General features: G+C 44.1%; 1 protein-coding gene across 1 annotated transcript in view; it reads right to left on the bottom strand.

Moving 5' to 3' along the window:
• LOC124774502 (ubiquitin-like-conjugating enzyme ATG3) overlaps positions 1 to 22,803 on the bottom strand; it is an 86,516-nt gene that overhangs the window by 54,762 nt on the left and 8,951 nt on the right. The window contains exon 2 of the mRNA XM_047249485.1: positions 13,249 to 13,437. Coding sequence (XP_047105441.1) covers positions 13,249 to 13,437 — 189 coding nt within the window. The remainder of the gene's footprint in view (positions 1 to 13,248; positions 13,438 to 22,803) is intronic.

Raw genomic sequence — 22,803 nt, 5'->3', positions numbered from 1 at the left:
CAGATACCCCCCCCCTTTTGTTATATTTCATAAACTGTGTGCAATGGAACTGCAAAGAGTTGGGGGGCCCTGACAAGTGACTCATGGATGTGTTTTTTGTTGTAGTTAGTATAATGATAATAGTGACGAGGGGTTCGCCTCTAAATACTGAACTGAACGTGTGGTAACTTAGACCATCACTTATCACAAAATATTCCACAGGAGGAGCAGCACATTATAAATATAATACCTAACTGTCTCACACTGGAGGTGAGTAGAAATTGCAATATGAAACATGTATACACAACATGGTTGTCAGAAACTAAGTGGCAGTGTCCACAGGCACGAAAATAGTCCTGATCAAGAGTATCATTCTGCTTCGCATCCTAACAAAGATAACTGTATTGCTTCATGTCCCAATCAAGAATACCTTAGCAGTGATGCTCTTCTGAGTTCTCTGCAGAGAGATTGCCAAAAATTACTAGTTGTCCAGTCGAACAGAATATTAAAAATTCCACCAATGACAGGCCATGAAGAAAACGTTTCCCCCTCTCTTCGAAAAGTTTGTAATTACTTGCGCCATCTCTTAATTTTTGTAGTTTACACAAATTTACAAAAGTTGTAGCTAGATCTCCATCCGGGAAAATCGTGGAAGCCCTGGCCCATTTGATGGAACTACTACTGCCACCACAAAAGTTGACACCAGCTCTCTCACTCGCGCTAATTTTTAAGACATCATCAAATTAGAAACAACTATCTCATACATTAAATCTATCTCGCCTGATTTGAAGAAGCCTGGACACCTCTGGAATTCACAGGGATATTCAACTCAAGCTACAACATTATAGGCCAATGTATGAAGAAGAAGCAGGAGACAAATGCAGAAACAAAGAAAAAGAGAAAAAGAGCTGGAATCAAGAGGAGAATTGTAATACCTTCACAGAAAATAACAGAGTGACAAAATATTGTTGCAAAATGTGTCAAAAACCAAATCTGTTTGGTGTACATGGCAACTTTTTGCTTTGACTGTGATAAAATTTCTCATATGTTACCTCCCAAAGTGTTGATGAGAGAAATAATGAGAAATATTATCGTTGTTTTGCTCTAATGTCATCTTTTTCTTTCTATACAGATATTTGTCATTTATAATGAGTTCAATTAGTTACATTTAATAAAGAAGCAAGTGAAAAAGTGGAAAAAGTGATGCTGTCATAATTTGTCACTACAGTCAGACAGTGATAATAACAAAACTGAAGGATTGATATTTCTATTGTTGCTGAGCTGTTATGTCATCTTTGTCTTTCTTTAAAGATATTTTCCACTTATAATGTGTTTCATTAATGAAATATAATAATCATAATAATAATAATAATAATAATAATGTGAATAAGCAATGTGATAAAAATCATAACCCAGACCCCATCACACTGTGAAAAACACTGCACCCAACAAAAGTGAAAAACACTGCACCCAACAAAGGGTTAAGTAAGGTCTATTTTGCAGCAGTCTGCAGTTGTTATCTAGACCATAACTGATGGGTCAAAATCAATTCAGGTAAATAAAACCATACAGGGTGTATACGTGGACAAGGAAAAAAGATTCCCATATTTCTCACAGATTTACCGGTTAAAAATACATTTTCTCCCGGGTGAAAAACACTTTTTCCATGTTAAGTGACAGTATACTTTCCCTCGGGAACGTAAAAGTTACCAGCACTTTGAATGGCTATGGTTTTATACACCAGCGTAGAATTTCTCGGCACTTTAGAAAACGAAACTTGGGGGGGGGGGGAGGGGGGGGGGACTCGTTTTGAAAGGATCTTTGATGTGTAGCAACATATACACTGCATATTTTCGTATTACGAAAGTATAAATGTGAATTCCACGAAACACAGCATGTTACGTTCTGAAGCATTTTTTTTTTTTTGTTTGTGGTTTTAGGGCGCAAAACTTCTATGGTCATTAGCGCCCAGCCCGTGACGTAGGAAACAGGAAAAAAACGAAATTTAAAATCAGCAGCAATGGGAACAAAGTCATAAAATTTGAGAAACTAAAGGCAGAAGGAATGCTTAAAAATCCACTATAGAGAGGGGTTGGTTGTCCCCAAAAAAAGCTTCAAATGACTGACGTCATTTCACTGTCACTAATAAACTGTAGAACGCGGTCAGCTGAGCGCGTGTCATCTGCTAAAACCGACGATAGATCAGGCAATAGCTGGAGACGGGAGCGTAACGGATTAAAATAGGGGCATTCAATTAAAAGCTGTCTGACCGTCCACAGCTGAGAGCAGTGGGGACAGAGTGGGGGAGGATCGCCGCTTAAAAGATGTCAATGGCTAAAAAGACAGTGCCCTATCCGGAGTCTAGCTAAAACTACCTCCTCCCGACGACGCGTTCGGGAGGAAGAGGTCCAAGCGCAAGGAAGGGCTTTCACTTCCCGCAATTTATTATGGGGAAGTGTTGACCAATGTGCATGCCATAAATGAGCAACTTGGCGACATAAACCGCTCTGTAGATCGGTAAACGGAAGAGACTGAATAGCTGGCCGAGGAAGAGAGACTGCAGCCTTGGCCGCTATATCGGCCGCCTCATTCCCACAGATACCAGCGTGTCCCGGGAGCCAGAGGAACGCCACTGAGACGCCCCCCAGGTGGAGCAAGCGCAGACAGTCCTGAATCCGGTGGACCAGAGGGTGCACAGGGTAAAGAGCTTGGAGACTTAGGAGAGAGCTGAGAGAATCTGAGCAGATTACGTACTGTATACGCTGATGGCGGCGGATGTAGTGGACAGCCTGGAGAACAGCGTAAAGCTCCGCTGTATAAACCAAACACTGGTCGGGAAGCCGAAAGTGATTTGGGGTGTCGCCAACAATATAGGCACTCCCTACACCTAACGATGTTTTCGAGCCGTCGGTGTAAATAAATGTGGCTTCCGTCATTTGTGCACATAGAGCAGCAAATGCCCGACGGTAAACAAGCGTAGGGGTACCATCCTTGGGAAATTGACATAGGTCTCTGAGCAAGTCGATCTGGGGACGGAGCCAAGGCGGTGCTGTACCCCAAGTTGTCAAGAAGGTTTTAGGAAAGCGGAAGGAAAGAGAATGGAGCAGTTGACGGAAGCGGACTCCCGGGGGGTAGTAGGGAGGAGGAGCGGCCTGCATACCCGACATCAAAGGAGGCGTCGAAAAAAAGGTCATGGGCTGGATTCGCAGGCATGGAAGACAGATGGCTAGCATAACGACTCAGAAGGACTGCCCGCCGATTGGACAGCGGAGGTTCAGCAGTCTCAGCATAAAGGCTTTCCACAGGGCTGGTGTAAAAAGCTCCAGACACTAAGCGTAATCCACAGTGGTGGATAGAGTCGAGACGCCGAAGAATAGACGGCCGAGCAGAGGAGTAGACTATGCTTCCATAATCCAATTTCGAGCGCACTAAGGCGCGATAGAGGCGGAGAAGGACCACTCGGTCCGCTCCCCAGGAGGTACCATTCAGGACACGGAGGGTGTTAAGGGAACGCAGACAGCGAGCCGAAAGATAGGAAACGTGGGAGGACCAGCACAGTTTTCTGTCAAACATAAGACCCAAGAATTTAGCGACGTCTGAAAATGGATGGTTGACAGGACCTAGATGGAAGGAGGGCGGTAGAAACTCCTTACGTCGCCAAAAATTAACACAAACGGTCTTACTGGGTGAGAAACGGAAGCCGGTTTCGATGCTCCACGAGTGGAGGCGATCGAGACATCCTTGAAGACGTCTTTCAAGAAGGCTGGTCCGTTGAGAGCTGTAGTAGATCGCAAAATCGTCCACAAAGAGGGAGCCCGAGACATCAGGAAGGAGACAATCCATAATTGGATTAATGGCGATGGCAAACAGTACAACACTCAGCACGGAGCCCTGGGGTACCCCGTTTTCTTGGGAGAAAGTACGGGAGAGAGTAGTGTTCATCCGCACCCCAAATGTGTGCTCTGCCATAAAATCGTGAAGAAAAAGGGGCAGCCGGCCTCGAAAGCCCCAAGAGAACAGTGTGCGGAGGATGCCTGTCCTCCAACAGGTATCGTATGCTCTCTCCAGATCAAAAAATATTGCTACCGTTTGGCGTTTCCGGAGAAAATTGTTCATGATATAAGTGGAGAGAGCAACAAGATGGTCAACTGCAGAATGATGCTTTCGGAATCCGCATTGGGCTGGTGTTAAAAGACTGCGGGATTCCATCCACCAAGCTAAACGGTAATTCACCATACGTTCCAAAACCTTACAGACACTACTCGTGAGAGAAATGGGGCGATAGCTAGAGGGGAGATGTTTGTCCTTTCCAGGTTTCGGAACGGGAACGACAATGGCTTCCCGCCATCGCCTGGGAAAGGTACTGTCGGTCCAAATTCGATTATAAAGGCGAAGGAGGTAACGCAGACTATGGGTTGATAAATGCAGCAGCATTTCGACATGGATACCATCCGGTCCTGGGGCGGAGGAGCGAGAAGAAGAGAGGGCATGTTGGAGTTCCCGCATGGAGAAAACAATATTGTAGCTTTCGTGATTTTGAGAGGAGAAAGCAAGATGTCGCACTTCCGCTGCACGTTTCTTCGGGAGAAATGCTGGCGGGTAATTTGAAGAGCTCGAAATCTCAGCAAAGTGCTGACCCAATGAGTTAGAAATTGCGACGGGGCCCACTAAGGTATCATGCGCGACAGTGAGCCCAGAGACCGGGGAGAAACTAGGCGCGCCTGAGAACCGTCGAAGCCGACTCCAAACTTCCGAGGAGGGAGTGAAGGTGTTAAATGAGCTAATAAAGAATTTCCAGTTTGCCTTCTTGCTATCGCGGATGACGCGACGGCATCGCGCACGGAGCTGCTTATATCGGATACAGTTTGCCAAAGTTGGATGGTGACGGAAAATGCGAAGAGCACGTCGCCGCTCACGTATTGCGTCACGGCATGCCTCGTTCCACCAAGGAACTGGGGGGCGCCGGGGCAATTCGGAGGTGCGTGGTACTGAACGTTCCGCAGCTGTGAGAATAACGTCGGTAACATGTGTGACCTCATCGTCGACGCTGGGAAAGCGACGTTCATCGAATGTCGCTAGAGACGAAAAAAGTGTCCAATCGTCTTGGGCAAATTTCCAGCGTCGCGAGCGCAGATATGGCAGTTGAGGCTGCAGTCTAAGAACACATGGGAAGTGGTCACTCGAGTGTGTATCATCAAGGGCGAACCATTCGAAGCGCCGAGCTAGCGGAACAGTACCGACCGCAAGGTCCAAATGAGATAAATTTGTCGTGGAGGCAGACAAAAATGTGGGGACCCCAGTGTTGAGGCAGACTAGATCCGCTTGGTGGAAGACGTCTAGCAATAGTGAGCCACGTGGACAAGGATGTAGAGATCCCCAAAGAGGGTGGTGGGCACTGAAGTCCCCAACCAGCAAATAGGGGGGTGGAAGCTGATCAATAAGATGAAGGAGATCAGCTCGTGCCATTGGTGTGGACGACGGAATGTATACCGTACAAAGAGAGAATGTGTATCCAGAAAGGGATAGACGGACGGCGACAGCTTGGAAGGAACTGTTTACGGGGATTGGGTGATAATGGAGAGTATCATGGAGCAGAATCATGAGTCCTCCATGGGCTGGAGTGCCTTCAACAGAGGGGAGGTCATATCGGACGGACTGAAAATGAGGGAGAACAAAGCGGTCATGGGGACGCAGCTTTGTTTCCTGAAGACAGAAGATGACCGGCGAGTAGGATCGTAAGAGGATCGACAATTCATCCCGATTGGCTCGAATGCCGCGGATATTCCAGTGGATAATGGACATAGGGTGAACAGAAAATGGAGGAACGTGACCAAGGGTGCTGTCAACTCAACGACTGCTCAGAGCTTGCGACCGACAGCATGGAATGGCATTCAGTCGAAGGCAGAAGATCCTGATCCATGGGTTGGTCAGGAGCAGCTCCTGCCACCAACGATCGGCCAGTTGACCGGCCACCAGCAGTGCGCCTCGGCGACACAGAAGACGGCCGAGGGCGATTTCCGCCAGGTGGTGCTGTAGATGGGACACGCCTTGGCGGAGAAGGAGAGGAACTGTGTTTCTTCGTAGCCTTCTTGGAAGTATGATGTTTAGATGAAGGAGGAACCGATGGTTGTGAAGTTGCGGTACGTAAAAACTCCTCACGAGAATGATCTTTTTTCGAAGACTTGGCGTCTGACTTTTGGGCTCGAGATTTAGCAGAACCCGACGAAGGGCGAGCCATAGAGTGGGCAGGCGAAAGTGGTGAGGTTGAACGGGCGATCTTTGCGCTGGCCGATCTGACGACCGTGGTACTAAAGGTGAGGTCGCAAGTCTGCGTGGCCGCCTCCTTTGTTGGCCGAGGAGAAGCAAGGACAGTGCTGTATTTTCCTTTCTGAGGCACGGTGGGCTGTCGACTGGCGAGTAACTTTCGAGCAGCAAAGGTCGACACCTTTTCCTTCACTCTTATTTCCTGGATGAGCTTTTCGACCTTAAAAACGGGGCAATCTCGAGAGGAAGCAGCGTGGTCACCCATACAGTTGATGCAGCGAGGGGATGGAGGTGGACAAGCACCCTCATGGGCATCCTTGCCACACGTAACACATTTGGCCGGATTGGAACAGGACTGGCTGGTGTGATTGAACCGCTGACAACGATAGCAACGCATAGGGTTTGGGACATAAGGGCGAACGGAAATTATCTCATAGCCTGCTTTGATTTTTGATGGGAGTTGAACTTTGTCAAATGTCAAGAAGACAGTGCGGGTTGGAATGATGTTCGAGTCAACCCTTTTCATAACCCGATGAACAGCCGTGACGCCCTGGTCAGACAGGTAGTGCTGAATTTCTTCGTCAGACAATCCATCGAGGGAGCGTGTATAAACGACTCTACGCGAGGAATTTAAGGTACGGTGCAGTTCCACCCGGACAGGGAAGGTGTGGAGCAGAGAAGTACGCAGCAATTTTTGAGCCTGGAGGGCACTGTGTGTTTCCAACAACAGGGTGCCATTCCGTAATCTGGAACAAGACTTTACAGGACCCGCAATTGCGTCGACACCCTTCTGAATAATGAAGGGTTGACCGTGGAAAAGTCGTGACCTTCGTCAGACCGAGAAACAACAAGGAACTGTGACAACGATGGAAGAACCGTCTGTGGCTGAGACTCAGTGAACTTACGTTTGTGAGCAGACATAGTGGAAGGTGAGGAAACCATTGCGGAAGAATCCCCCATGATTACCGGCGTCTCCGATGGCGCGCTCCTCCCTTGTGGGGGCCCTCACCGAGGGCACACCCGCCTTAGGTGATTGTTCACACCTCAGGTCACACCTCCCGACAAACGGACGGAGGGACCAATCGGCACTTTCGGAAGGTATCAGCTCGCGTAATCACCCCTCCCTGGGCCTGGCCGTTACCAGGGGGTACGTACGTGTCCTACCTGTCTACCCGGGGCGGGGAATTACGCGTTACCCCGTCACCGGCTACGCATGGAAGTGCGTGGGTCGGCCTTCAGACACGCACAGGGAGGAAAAAAGAGAAAGGGAAAGGAAAGAAGAGGGGGGTCTCAAACGCCGCAGCGGAGAAAAGGGCAAGGAGAAGAGGGAAGGAAAAGAGAAGGACAGAGGAAGGACGAGGACTTGCAAGTGTAGAAAGCAAGGAAATTGGAACAGTTTCGAGCGTCCGTCTCCGGACGTAGGCACAAACCATACTCCCAGAGGGGGAGAAAGGGAAGGAAAGAGCCAGAGGTGAGGGGGGGGGGGGCGAAGATGGGGGACGGGGAGGGATGCGGAAAGGGAAGGGAAGGTATGCAGCCCGGAAAGGAAGGAGGGCCACATTAGCTCGGGGTCCCGTGCTCGCTACGCACGTGTCCACAAAAGAGTTGTGGACCCCCTGGGGGTGTTCTGAAGCATTGAAATCGAGATTGCGATGGGCTTTTGTAAGCCAGTCACAGCTCATCTCATGTGATCTCACCAGCCGATGGCAGCAGGTATTCAGAGTATATGACACGTGATGCAGTCAGCCAATAGCGACATCACTGTTAAGTAGCATGACCACACAAACAAGAAAAGTTAATGGTCTAAATTAATATACATTGTGTTGCTACAGTTGGCATATAATATTGGTCTCCAAGATTTGTGGGGACGTAGAACCACTGGCTCACCCCCCAATAATACCGCAGCGAGAACAACTTTATCGTTATAGGTACAGAAAGCTGGCTTAAGCCAGAGATAAATTCTGCCGAAATTTTTACAAAGGTACAGACGGTGTTTAGAAAGGATAGAGTGCATGCAACCGGTGGTGGAGTGTTCGTTGCTGTTAGTAGTAGTTTATCCTGTAGTGAAGTAGAAGTGGATAGTTCCTGTGAATTATTATGGGTGGAGGTTACACTAAACAACCGAACTAGGTTAATAATTGGCTCCTTTTACCGGCCTCCCGACTCAGCAGCATTAGTGGCAGAACAACTGAGAGAAAATTTGGAATACATTTCACATAAATTTTCTCAGCATGTTATAGTCATAGGTGGAGATTTCAATTTACCAGATATAGACTGGGACACTCAGACGTTTAGGACGGGTGGTAGGGACAGAGCATCGAGTGACATTATACTGAGTGCACTATCCGAAAATTACCTCGAGCAATTAAACAGAGAACCGACTCGTGGAGATAACATCTTGGACCTACTGATAACAAACAGACCCGAACTTTTCGACTCTGTATGTACAGAACAGGGAATCAGTGATCATAAGGCCGTTGCAGCATCCCTGAATATGGAAGTTAATAGGAATATAAAAAAAGGGAGGAAGGTTTATCTGTTTAGCAAGAGTAATAGAAGGCAGATTTCAGACTACCTAACAGATCAAAACGAAAATTTCTGTTCCGACACTGACAATGTTGAGTGTTTATGGAAAAAGTTCAAGGGAATCGTAAAATGCGTTTTAGACAGGTACGTGCCAAGTAAAACTGTGAGGGATGGGAAAAACCCACCGTGGTACAACAACAAAGTTAGGAAACTACTGCAAAAGCAAAGAGAGCTCCACTCCAAGTTTAAACGCAGCCAAAACCTCTCAGACAAACAGAAGCTAAACGATGTCAAAGTTAGCGTAAGGAGGGCTATGCGTGAAGCGTTCAGTGAATTCGAAAGTAAAATTCTATGTACCGACTTGACAGAAAATCCTAGGAAGTTCTGGTCTTACGTTAAATCAGTAAGTGGCTCGAAACAGCATATCCAGACACTACGGGATGATGATGGCATTGAAACAGAGGATGACACGCGTAAAGCTGAAATACTAAACACCTTTTTCCAAAGCTGTTTCACAGAGGAAGACCGCACTGCAGTTCCTTCTCTAAATCCTCGCACAAACGAAAAAATGTCTGACATCGAAATAAGTGTCCAAGGAATAGAAAAGCAACTGGAATCACTCAATAGAGGAAAGTCCACTGGACCTGATGGGATACCAATTCGATTCTACACAGAGTACGCGAAAGAACTTGCCCCCCTTCTAACAGCCGTGTACCGCAAGTCTCTAGAGGAACGGAGGGTTCCAAATGATTGGAAAAGAGCACAGGTAGTCCCAGTCTTCAAGAAGGGTCGTCGAGCAGATGCGCAAAACTATAGACCTATATCTCTGACGTCGATCTCTTGTAGAATTTTAGAACATGTTTTTTGCTCGCGTATCATGTCATTTCTGGAAACCCAGAATCTACTATGTAGGAATCAACATGGATTCCGGAAACAGCGATCGTGTGAGACCCAACTCGCTTTATTTGTTCATGAGACCCAGAAAATATTAGATACAGGCTCCCAGGTAGATGCTATTTTTCTTGACTTCCGGAAAGCGTTCGATACAGTTCCGCACTGTCGCCTGATAAACAAAGTTAGAGCCTACGGAATATCAGACCAGCTGTGTGGCTGGATTGAAGAGTTTTTAGCAAACAGAACACAGCATGTTGTTATCAATGGAGAGACGTCTACAGACGTTAAAGTAACCTCTGACATGCCACAGGGGAGTGTTATGGGACCATTGCTTTTCACAATATATATAAATGACCTAGTAGATAGTGTCGGAAGTTCCATGCGGCTTTTTGCGGATGATGCTGTAGTATACAGAGAAGTTGCAGCATTAGAAAATTGTAGCGAAATGCAGGAAGATCTGCAGCGGATAGGCACTTGGTGCAGGGAGTGGCAACTGACCCTTAACATAGACAAATGTAATGTATTGCGAATACATAGAAAGAAGGATCCTTTATTGTATGATTATATGATAGCGGAACAAACACTGGTAGCAGTTACTTCTGTAAAATATCTGGGAGTATGCGTGCGGAACGATTTGAAGTGGAATGATCATATAAAATTAATTGTTGGTAAGGCGGGCACCAGGTTGAGATTCATTGGGAGAGTGCTTAGAAAATGTAGTCCATCAACAAAGGAGGTGGCTTACAAAACACTCGTTCGACCTATACTTGAGTATTGCCCATCAGTGTGGGATCCATACCAGATCAGTCTGACGGAGGAGATAGAGAAGATCCAAAGAAGAGCGGCGCGTTTCGTCACAGGGTTATTTGGTAACTGTGATAGCGTTACGGAGATGTTTAATAAACTCAAGTGGCAGACTCTGCAAGAGAGGCGCTCTGCATCGCGGTGTAGCTTGCTCGCCAGGTTTCGAGAGGGTGCGTTTCTGGATGAGGTATCGAATATATTGCTTCCCCCTACTTATACCTCCCGAGGAGATCACGAATGTAAAATTAGAGAGATTAGAGTGCGCACGGAGGCTTTCAGACAGTCGTTCTTCCCGCGAACCATACGCGACTGGAACAGGAAAGGGAGGCAATGACAGTGGCACGTAAAGTGCCCTCCACCACACACCGTTGGGTGGCTTGCGGAGTATCAATGTAGATGTAGATGTAGATCTTTGCCAGATCATTTCTTTGTAGTATGCGGCTATGCGCTCTATGCTACACGCATTGCGCTTATGCTGTGAGAATGAAAGTATTCATAGTAAGCGACAGGAGTGTGAGTGATTATTTACCGTCATAATTACTCTGCTCACTCCCACTAGCTATAGATTAATAAGCTGCAAGATAAACTAAGCTTTCAAGTGTAATTTTGATCTTTTTTGCGGCATGTTACACTTTAAAATACATCACACAGATGGGCCAGTAAAATGTTTAATAACGACATAAATGTCTGATCTTTTGGGCTCGAAATTCTTCTAAATGGCTCGTCCTCGAAGAGTTGATATTTAAATGAGAGTCAAACGCTCTGCGATTTAAGAAATTCATCGTACATTCTCGTACATAGTTCATCTTGCTTAAAAGGAAATTTACTTCGCAAGTAAAGCCAGATTTACACAACGACACTAGGTTACAGGCAACTGCGCAACCGGCCACTGCGCACACGTGCCGCGCATTTGCACAACTCGTTGGTCAAACTAAACACTTTTGGCATGTTCCAACTTTGGCGACACTAGTTGCATGAGTTTTGAGGTTACGTGTGTTCGTAGAGTGTGGCAAAACTGAAATATGAAGTGGGGAACGGAGAATAATGTCCGCTTTTTGGATATCTATGCTTTGCATAGGTGTTTGTGGGCTTTCAGTGATGCTGATTACAAAAATATGCAACATTTTGCTGCTCTTAAGACTGTCGTCATGTGCGATCAGAACATAGATGGTTTGACAATATCTGAGCTGCAGGGCAAAATTTATTCAATTAGGAGCACGTACACAACTGAATTAGGAAAAATACGAGCAAGTACAATTTTGGCTATGGAAATGCTTTCGTCTGAAAGACTAAAGTCCCATTGTTCGAGTTGGCTGATTCTTCCTTAAAAGGAATATTTTTGACAGGAGGGAAGGCCACATGAATCAAGAAGCTGCATTCTGTATTAAATATCATCAGTTCAAAACATCACAGCAGTGCTCCAAATTCACATATGTTTGAATTGTGAATTATTGCCACTACAGATCTATCTTCAAGACAGTAGTTAGCAAACCATTGTCTTCTTAATGCGGCCTGCTTCGAATAATTATTGGTGTTAATGTTAATAATTATTACTGTTATGTTAATGATTATTGGTGTTAATGAAAAAGCGTCAACAACTAAAACTGCATTTTCTAGCATGCCGAGTATTCTCGATTGTAATGCATGCAACATGATATGTAAATTTCAGTTCTGGTGACAGTGCTTCACGAATTACTGTATTTTCCTTTATCACATAATTAACTTTATTTAGAAGAAACGTGAATAGTTGTGGTGACATTCTAAGATAATTATAAGAACTTCTTGGTCTTTCCATTATAAATTATTTCAGCAAGGTTGCTGAGCAACTGAGCTGACGTATTTTCTTCATCCAGTCACAAATCGAAACACGGGACGCTTAGAAGATGCAACAAGTCCACTAAAGAGACAGCTTACACTACACTCGTTCTTCCTCTGTTAGAATATTGCTGCGTGGTGTGGGATCCTTACCAGGTGGGATTGACGGAGGACATCGAAAGGGTGCAAAAAAGGGCAGCTCGTTTTGTATTATCACGTAATAGGGGAGAGAGTGTGGCAGATATGATACGTGAGTTGGGATGGAAGTCATTAAAGCAAAGACATTTTTCGTCACGGCGAGATCTATTTACGAAATTTCAGTCACCAACTTTCTCTTCCGAATGCGAAAATATTTTGTTGAGCCCAACCTACATAAGTAGGAATGATCATCAAAATAAAATAAGAGAAATCAGAGCTCGAACAGAAAGGTTTAGGTGTTCGTTTTTCCCGCGTGCTGTTCGGGAGTGGAATGGTAGAGAGATAGTATGATTGTGGTTCGATGAACCGTCTGCCAGGCACTTAAATGTGAATTGCAGAGTAATCATGTAGATTTAGATGTAGATGAAACATTTATCAAAACAGGGTGGTAGTCACCAAGTGCAGCACCACATTTAATGAGAGAAAAATTATCTACGTTGAATTACAAAGAATTTACAAAAGAGAGTACCTGTTGAGGCAGGCCTCCACATATCTGGGCATATACAAATACTACAAATCATTATTTCCAATATATTCTTCCTATGTTATTCTAACTTGACGTAGAAGTTAGATTTAAATGTCTCGTAATTCATGTCACATCCAGCATGAGGTGGTTTTGGATCTTATGCATTGTTTCTGACCTGAAGACCATTAAAATTTTTCTAATATTCCTCGATCTTATTTGTTGACATATATTTTTAGTTTGATTAGCATTCAAAATTTTCCCATACATGCACAACTAGTGTCTGCATACAAGAACTGGCAAACCTGTTTACATCTCCGAGAACATGGGACATGCCGTGTTAGTAGGAACTGCTTGTCATGGGGAAGATATGACTTTATACGGCTCTCATCACCAACTGCCCACTGCCATGTTGGGCAGTGATGGACCAGGTGATCACCAGCTGCTACAAATTCCTCAGGCGTCAGCACTCCCGTCTCGCGGAATTTAGATTCCTGTAGAGCGAAATAATAGATAAACATATAAGGAGAGTACTTCCTGGATTTAAAGTCACAAAGTGTTAAAACAGATGAAAATAAAAGCTTCAGATTTGTTCTTTTTTATTTACTTTCTGTGTTACAACAAGTCAAATTGGAGAATGAAAACACACACATCAAAAAAAGTTGGAATAGAGAACAACACAAACATTCTTTCTGCCCTTTTCATTGCTCATTAAAACCACACAATGCATGTTGTACAGCAAGATCTTCGGAGTTGGTGGTCCAGATTGCTGTACACACTGGTACCCCTGACACCCAGTAGCACATCCTCTTGCATTGATGCATGCCTGTATTTGTCGCGGCATACTATCTACAAGTTCATCAAGGCACTGTTGGTCCAGATTGTTCCACTGCTCAATGGCGATTCGGTGCAGATCCCTCAGAGTGGCTGGTGGGTCACGTCATCCATAAACAGCCCTTTTCAATCTATCCCAGGCACGTTCGACAGGGTTATGTCAGGAGAACATGCTGGCCACTGTAGTTGAATGATGTCATTATCTTGATGGAAGTCATTCATAAGATGTGCACGATGGGGGTGCGAATTGTTGTCCATGAAAATGAATGCCTTGCCAATATGCCTCCGATGTGGTTACAATATCGGTCAGAGGCTGGCATTCACATATCTTAGAGCCATTACGGCACCTTCCATGACCACCAGTGGCATACGATGGCCCCGCATAATGCCACCCCAAAACAGCAGGGAACCTCCACCTTGCTCCACTCACCAGATAGTGTGTCTATGGCATTTAGCCTGATCAGGTTGCCTCCAAACACATCTCCGACGATTGTCTGGATGAAGGCATATGTGACACTCATCAGTGAAGAGAATGTGATGCCAATCCTGAGCAGTCCATTCGACATGTTGTTGGGCCCATCTGTACCACACTGCATGGTGTCGTGGTTGCAAAGATGGACCTCGACATGGATGTCGGGAGTAAAGTTGCCCATCATGCAGCCTATTGTGCACAGTTTGAGTTGTAGCATGATGTCCTGTGGCTGCAAGAAAAGCATTATTCAACATGGTGGCATTGCTGTCAGGGTTCCTCTGAGCCATAATCCATAGGTAGCGGTCATCCACTGCAGTAGTAGCCCTTGGGTGGCTTGGGCGAGGCATGTCATCGACAGTTCCTGTCTCCTCCATGTCCAAACAACATCTCTTTGGTTCACTCCGAGATGCCTGGACACTTTCCCTGTTGAGAGCCCTTTCTGGCACAAAGTAACAATGTGGACATGATCAAACAGTGGTATTGGCCGTCTAGGCATGGTTGAACTACAGACAACATGAGTCATGTACCTCCTTCCTGGTGGAACTACCGGAACTGATCAGCTGTCAGACCCCCTCTGTCTAATAGGCGCTGCTCATGCATGGTTGTTTACATCTTTGGGTGGGTTTAGTGACATCTCTGGACAGTCAAAGGGACTGTGTCTGTGATATAATATCCACAGTCAATGACTATCTTCAATAATTCTGGGAACTGGGGTGATGGAAAACTTTTTTTGATGTGTGGATGCATTGTGGCCCCTTGTCAAGTCTATGTAAGTCAATTTGTAAATTAAAGGAAATGCAATACAATATTCACAAAGACATGATTTTCATTCTTAATTTAAGATGTCTACTGTATGAAGCCATTTTTTACTAACATCAATATAAAAATAATATAATCTACCAAAATGAACTCAATAACAGTTTTAAGGAAACACAAGATGGAAAAGAAGGTTCTACTTAAACAGCTGAAACAGGTACAATTGAAATGGCATTCAAAGCAAGCACAGAATCTCGAATTAGTAAAATTAAAAAACAAAACGTTAACAATGACAAAAAAGGAAAAAATTAATATTTAAAGAATAACATTAACAAAAGCTAAAAGTGTAGGTAAAGAACTCTTCCAAATACTAATCACGACAGCTGTCTCTCCTTTGTAGTAGCTTTGTTCTCCACTCAGTATCTGAACATCTTATGAATTCTTTTTCCTGTATCATAGCCATTTATTCATACTGACTGCATAAGCACTCTTTTGCAATCCCAAAAGCTAGCTGCTCAATATATTTTATTTAAATTTTGTTACTATTGGTTCAGTTATTCCTGTTTCTTAGCTGTTAAACAGATACATCATTTACTAAATCCTCCATCAGTGGGTGGAATATAAGCAAGGATGTCAACTGTGTGAGGTATATTGAAATGAATACAACAACAATACTTTCAAACGTGCAAGGGCACTACCAAACTAGGGATCAGTAGAGAGACAGCTCACAGAAAATGTAGGTTCAAATTTCAGAAGATTCATTTTTGAGTTGTAGGGTATAGATACATTGAAGGTAAGAGCTAAACTAGAAGGAAATACAGAGAAAAGGTGACAACACAAAACATGGATGAAATGCAAGACACAAATGCAAATAAGAAATAACTTAATGAAAAAGACTGGCAAGGTGCGAGGGGAGGGATGCAAAAGAGAAGAAAAAAAAGGGGGGGCAAGGTGTGAGGGGAAGAAGCTCAAAAGAGAAGGAGGTCGGTAAATGTAAATAGAAATGAAAAAGATAAAGAGAGAGAGAGGTGCTGAAATAAAAATACGGAGCAGAGTAGCGCAGTGTGAGTGAGGGAGGAAAAAAAACACACGCACGCACACACAAAAGGAATGGGACAAGCAAAAGCAAAAACGAGAGAGAGTATCATCATCATCATCAATCTATTTACTGACATTCTGAATACAGTAACGAAAGTAATTCAGGAAGATTACGATTTACCACTTCATCAACAATAAGGTATTAGAGATGAAGCACCTGTGTAGATTAGACAAGGATCAGAAGGGAATCTAGTCTATCTTTTCATTCACTCAAACATTGTGTTCTATAAATTCCATCATGGGGAGCCTTCAGGGAACAAGTCAAGTTATACTGTAAAAGACAGAAGCAAACACTGCATACTACTTCTGCAAAGTATACTAACAACAAACTATGACTATATCTGATCTACTAATACTGATAATTATGGTAATTATTTCTGGAGTATATTACATACCACGAAAAAACAGTAACTTTAGAAAAAACCACATATTTCAATGAATTGTTCCTAACAGTAGTTGAAAAGATAGGGGAGAAAATGATTCATCAAAACGGATCTATTAAACTTATTAGGGAGGCAAGGCATACTCTGTTAGAGAGAGGACAAAATTCGTCAGATCAATATACTTTTTTGCAGGTTTTCTTTGGAAAATCTAGATTTTGGCTAGTCCCTAGCCATTATCAGTGCCTGTCAGTTCCCTATTGTCCAGGCATCCGTCACAATTCTTTCAAGACTTGTGCTTATGATGATCTCAGCCATAGTGCAAAAATCCACTGCTGAATTGGTAGCACCACCCTTGAGTTACCTTTGCAACTAACCAGTGAGTCAATGTGTATTCCCTGATTGACTGATTTTTTAATTGGTCCAGTTTTATCATAGAGCGCAAATTGCACAACTGATATTCGACAGGACAAAGAAAATAATACGTAGTATTAGCAAAATTAGGTACCTGTTCTTACAATTTGATTTTTAAGTAACTGTTTTTGTTATATCACATATTCAGAAATTCTTTTACAGAATAGAAACACGTGTTTTATTACAAATGCCTTTAATTTTAAATATTGGACAAAAAGCAATTTTTATTTCCTCTGGTATCTTACTGTGTAGTATAACACCAATGATGTCAATTATGCTCTGTGATAGGCTGTTGTTCTGTGATTCTTCTGTTGTATATTTGATTTCCCCTCTGGCACAATAGTTGTGTACATTTTTGTTCTGTAGTAATTTGCATATTTTCTAGAAGTAGTCTCAAGCAAACAAGATCATTTCATACAAGAACAGGCTTATAACACACACAACACGAAGTTCACTAAAATGGAATTAACAGTAATCTGCCTCTTTAAAGCCACAAGCTACTCTCAGAGTTCTTTTCTGCATTCTGAAAACGTTTACACTGTGAGTTTAGTGTCCCCAGAAAATGATCCCATATCAAAGCAGTAAGTGAAACAGCACATAGTATGCCTGCAGTTCTGTTGCTCTGCTTTTTGTTAACTTCAATATTATTAGACCACAGCACATGGATGAGAGTTTCCTAAACAAACTATTCATTTATATGTATGTATTGCTGAAATCACCGACACAAAAGTTTTATGTCATCTTCTAGAGATTATTTTTTAATTATGTTCGAATAGACATTTAATTCCAAGGAGGTATAAGTGAAGTTGACACACAGTTTTTTCACTGTTTACAGAGAGTTCATTTTTGGTGAACCACTTGAAGTCTTTTCACACAACTTTTTGCTGTTGACTGCAAGGTTTCTGGGCTGGATCCAGCAAGCAGTATGCTGGTGCCATTGGCAAACAGAAAGGTTTTTTGGGGACTCATATATCCAATAAAGTCACCCACATAAATCAAGATGAGTAGCAGACCTATGACTGAGCCCAGTGGTACACCATATTTTATTGGTAATTTGCTAGAAAGTAAGGAATTGTTTCTTGTTTTATTCTTAATATTGAATTCATTCTGAAGTGAGACCTTCTGATTGCAATATATTTTTTTTTTTTTAAAAAATCAAGGGCTTTTAAAGCACAGACTAAGAACTCAAAAATCACTGCCTGTGTAGATTTAGACTTTCTGAAATCATGCTGTTGTACGGTAAGAGGAGAATATTTATTTATGAAACTTAGAAGCCAGTCATACAAGAGTTTTTCTAGAATTTTTGGGAAGGAACTTAACTGTGACACAAGTTGGTAGTTTAATATTTTATCAGAAGAACCTTTCTTTGACAGCAGTGAAACTCTACCTATTTTGAGAACATCTGGAAAGACAGGAGTTTCTAGAGAGAGGATGAAAATTTTGCCAATATTTTCACTATGTTGTTGGTTGGTTGGCGCTTTAGTGTGCAAAACTGCAAAGGTTGTATATGCCCATATCATAAAATAATAAAAACAAGTACTAAATAAAAACCTAAGGTGGAAAAGACAAAAACCTAATCAAGCAACTTTAAAAAGAGGAGCAGCTAAGGATAAAGACGTCCCTTGGGAAAGACATTGTTGAGATAGTGGATGTTCCTGCGGGAGGGGGGGTCAAATTTGTTTTTACAATGCTACTGCAGTGAATAAAGAATAAGAAGTGATCGACAGAACGCAGGCCATCCACTAAAACATCTGACAAGTTGGACAGCAAACAGAGACATAAACGTAAACAGTTAAAAACTGGGCACCAGATCAGAAAGTGGCACACCATCAAGGGTTGAGAGCAGTAGACACCAAGTGGAGCAGGGTAGGCACTTAATAAATGGCAGTGACTAAATCGATAGTATCCTATTTGCAACCAGGCTAGAATGACTGCCTCACGACATAAGAGCCTATAGGAAGCTGACACCGCTATCAGGAGAGGTTTAATGTCCTGGAGTTTGTTCCCTGGAGAGAAGACCATTGTGCACTCCAAAGTGATACTACATGCCAACAGATAGTGACACAAAGATCATCCAAGGGAACAGAACGACTAACAGGCCAAGGGAGGAGAGCTGCAGCCTTTGCAACAGCCTCATTCCCCGAGACGCCTATGTGACCTGGAACCCACAGGATCACCACATTGGCTCCCCTCTTAGTAAGACAGTGAAAGCATTCTTGTATCCGTTGTACTAAAGGGTTTCTGAATGCAGCATGCCTAGGCTCTGAAGAGCACTGACAGAATTTGATGGTACAATTTGGAAGAGCTGTCACCGGATGTACTGGGTGGCCTGATAAAGGGCATATAGTTCCACGCTAAAAATAGAGCACTGGTCAAGAAGTCAATATTGGAAAGGATCACCACCAAGTACAAAGGCACACCCAACACCATGGTCGATCTTGGAACCACCGATGTAGACGAAGCCACTGCCCCAAGCCACATGTGAAGTGCGAGAAACTCACTGCAATACGGTAGCCCAGGAGTAATGTCCTTAGGAAACAAATGGAGTCAGAAATGAACACGTACCTCAGCACAAAGCCAGGGTGGTGAAGGCTTGCACCCATGGGGAACCTGGCAAAGATGCCGAAGCAGCTAACAAAAGTGAACTCCAGGAGGCAAGACGGGGACAGCCCATACTGGCGGTCAAGGGATCACCAAAAAAGAAAGCATAGGATGGGTGAATGGGCACAGATGAGGGACGGCTCATGTAATAAAGAACATCATGCCTATAGCTAAATCAGCAGCCTCAGCATAAAGGCTTTCAATGGGACTAGTATAGAAAGCACCAGTGGCTAAATGTATCCCACAATGGTGGATGGTGTTAACCCGACATAACATAAATGGACGGGGAGGTGAATATACGACACACTCATAATCCAGTTTCAAACAGACATGCGATTAGTATAAATGGAGGAGGACAATCCGATCTAGTCCCCACAAGGTACCATATAAAACATGTAGAAAACTGAGGGAGAAAGTGCGAGCTGCCAGGTAAGAGATGTGGAAAGACCAACAGAGTTTCCTATCAAACGTGAGTCCCAAGAATTTCGTTGTGTCAATGAATGGACAAAGGAATGTGCCAACATGGAGGGATGGGGGAAGAAACTTCTGGTGCCACCACAAGTTCATACATATAATCTTATCAGCAAAAAAGCAGAAGCCTTTGCCGATGCTCAACAAGTAAAGGTTATGAAGATATCACTGAAGATTCAGCTCAAGTAGACAGGTCCATTGAGAGATGCAACAGATCGTAAAGTCATCAACGAAAAAAAGAGCCTGAGATACTTGGCAGAAGACAATCCATATTAGGTTTAACGACTATGGCAAACAAGATGACACCAAGCACAGAAACATGAGGCACCCAGTTCTCTTAAATAAAAGTGTCCTAGAGAGCTGAGCCCACACATCTTAAAAAACAGGGTCTTTTAAAAATTTCCAGATAAAAATGGGCAGGTAATCCCAGAAACGCCGCTCATATATAATAAGGAGGATACCCATCCTCCAGCAGGTGTCATATGCCTACTCCGAATCAAAAAACACAGCCACAGTTTGGCGCTTCTGCAAACAATTGTTCATAATATGAGTTGACAAGGTGATGAGATGATCAACTGCAGAGCGATGCCTACGAAATCCACATTGGGGGTTAGTGAGGAGATTCCGAGACTTGAGCTGCCCCATCAGCAACCATTAACCACGCATTCCATCACCTTGCAGATGCTACTGGTGAGGGAAATTGGGTGGTAGCTGGAAGGAAGGTGTTTGCCCTTACCATGCTTAGGAATGGGAATGACAATGGGCTCAGACCAGCAAATGGGAAATGTGCCATTTGTGCAAATGCGACTATATGTACGGAGGAGAAAACGTTGCATGTTGAAGCTCTCTCACACTAAAAGGTGTATAGCAACACTCACAATTCAGGGAAGAGAAAAATATCGTGCTTGCCTGCGCCACCTGTTTCGGAGGGAGGAAGGCAGGATGGTAGCGACTGGAACTCAAAATGTCTGCAAAATATCAGCCCAAGGTGTTGGAGATAACAAGAGGGTCTACAATGACATTGTCCACTATGTTCAGACTACAAACCAGGGAATGAACAGTGTTTCCTGAAAGCTGACAGAGATTACCTCAAACAACAGAAGAGGGAGTAGAAGAAATAAAAGAGTTTTTCCCTATAAATGCAGCGACACTTCACACACAGCTGTTTATAAAGGATACAGTGTGCCATTGTGGGATGGCATTTAAAATCATAGAGAGCTCGTCTGCATGTGCGGAGCATGTCTCAGTCCACCAGGGAACAGGGGCACGTCACGGTGAAGAAGAGGTGGGAGGTATGGAACATCCCACAGCAGTAAAGATAGAGTTTGAAGGTATTCTACCTGGTCATCAATGCAGAGGAACTGGTGTTCACTGTAAGTGGCCATTAAGGAGTACAGCTGCCAGTCAGCTATGGAAAGCTGCTAGCTGGTTGAAGGCACAGATGGGATAGGCATCAGCAAACACATGATGCAGGGGAAATCGTCACTCAAGTGCGTGTCAGAGAGATTGGACCACTCAGGATGACAAACAAGGAGAGCAGTACAGATCGAAAGGTCCAAGTGGGAAAAGGATTGTATGGAATCTGAAAGAAATGTGGGTGTACACATGTTCAAACAGATTAGATTGAGCCGGTTGAAGATATCTGCTAGGAGAAACCCTCTCGGACATGGGTGTGGAGAGCCCCAAAGGAGATGGTAGGCACTGAAGTCACCAAGCAGTAAAAAAGGAGGAGGAAGTTGAGCAATAAGTTGCAAAATGTCTGCCCAAGTGACAGCAGAAGATGAGGGTGAGTCGACGTTGCAGAAAGAGAAGGTGAAATCGGGAAGGAAAGAACAGACAACATTAGCCTGATGCTGGTTGTGCTAGGAAATGACGGTGCGACTATAGATGCTGTCCCGAATGAGCAACATGACTCCTCTATGAGCTGCGGTCCCTGCCTCAGGCGTAAAGTCAAAATAGACTGAAGTGAAGCGTGGGAGGTGGAAGTGATCATGAGGGTGTAATTTTGTTTTCTGGAGGCTGTAAACAATTGGACACTATGATCACAAAAGGAGCTGTAATTCAACCCTATTGGATACCACACCACGAATGTTCCACTGGAGAAGAACCATATCCGAATGATAGACAGGAGATGGGTCAAATAAGGGAGAAGTCACTGTGGTGGCTGCTGGGTCCAGAATGCGAATGTGCACAATGACCAGGTTCAGAAGCCGGAGGATCCTGGTCCATTAGTTTGACAGAGGCGTCGGTATTCACCACCGGTTGGCCAGCAGACTGGTTGTTAGTGATGCGTCCCGGTGAAAAGGTTAGCCGGGTGAGGGTATTGTATGGTGACACCGTTTGAAAAGAATGGTAGAGTGGAGAAGGGGAAGATTGTTTGCCTTTTGTTTGACTGCTTAGAACCTTGGTGTTTGTCAGGTGCAGACCCAGACATTGGCTGGCTAGATGAGCGCCGGAACTCATCGCAGGATTACTCCTTTAAATGCGAACATTTTAGGTTACTCCTTTTTGGATTTCCATGCTTCTGTTTGTGAGGCATGCAATTTCGCTGGATCAGGTGGAGGTTTGTTGGTATGGAGTGCACCCACAGCAGGTGAAGACGTGACCCTGGAGTTGGACGATTTCACAACCATGGCACAAAACTGGATGTCACAAGTCTGTGTAGTCATGTCCTCCGTAGGTTAGCGTGTAGCAAGAACTGTAGTATAATTGCCTGAGTGTGGTGCACAAGGTTTGCGGATAGCTAACATTTTCCTAGCAATGTGAATAAGAACTTCTTCCTTCACCCAGATCTCCCGAGTGGCTCACTCATCGAGATACGAGGGCCGTTCAGA

The sequence above is a fragment of the Schistocerca piceifrons genome, chromosome 2 (genome assembly GCF_021461385.2).
Source record: "Schistocerca piceifrons isolate TAMUIC-IGC-003096 chromosome 2, iqSchPice1.1, whole genome shotgun sequence".
Lineage (NCBI taxonomy): Eukaryota > Metazoa > Arthropoda > Insecta > Orthoptera > Acrididae > Schistocerca > Schistocerca piceifrons.
This window is presented reverse-complemented; position numbering and strand designations above follow the sequence as displayed.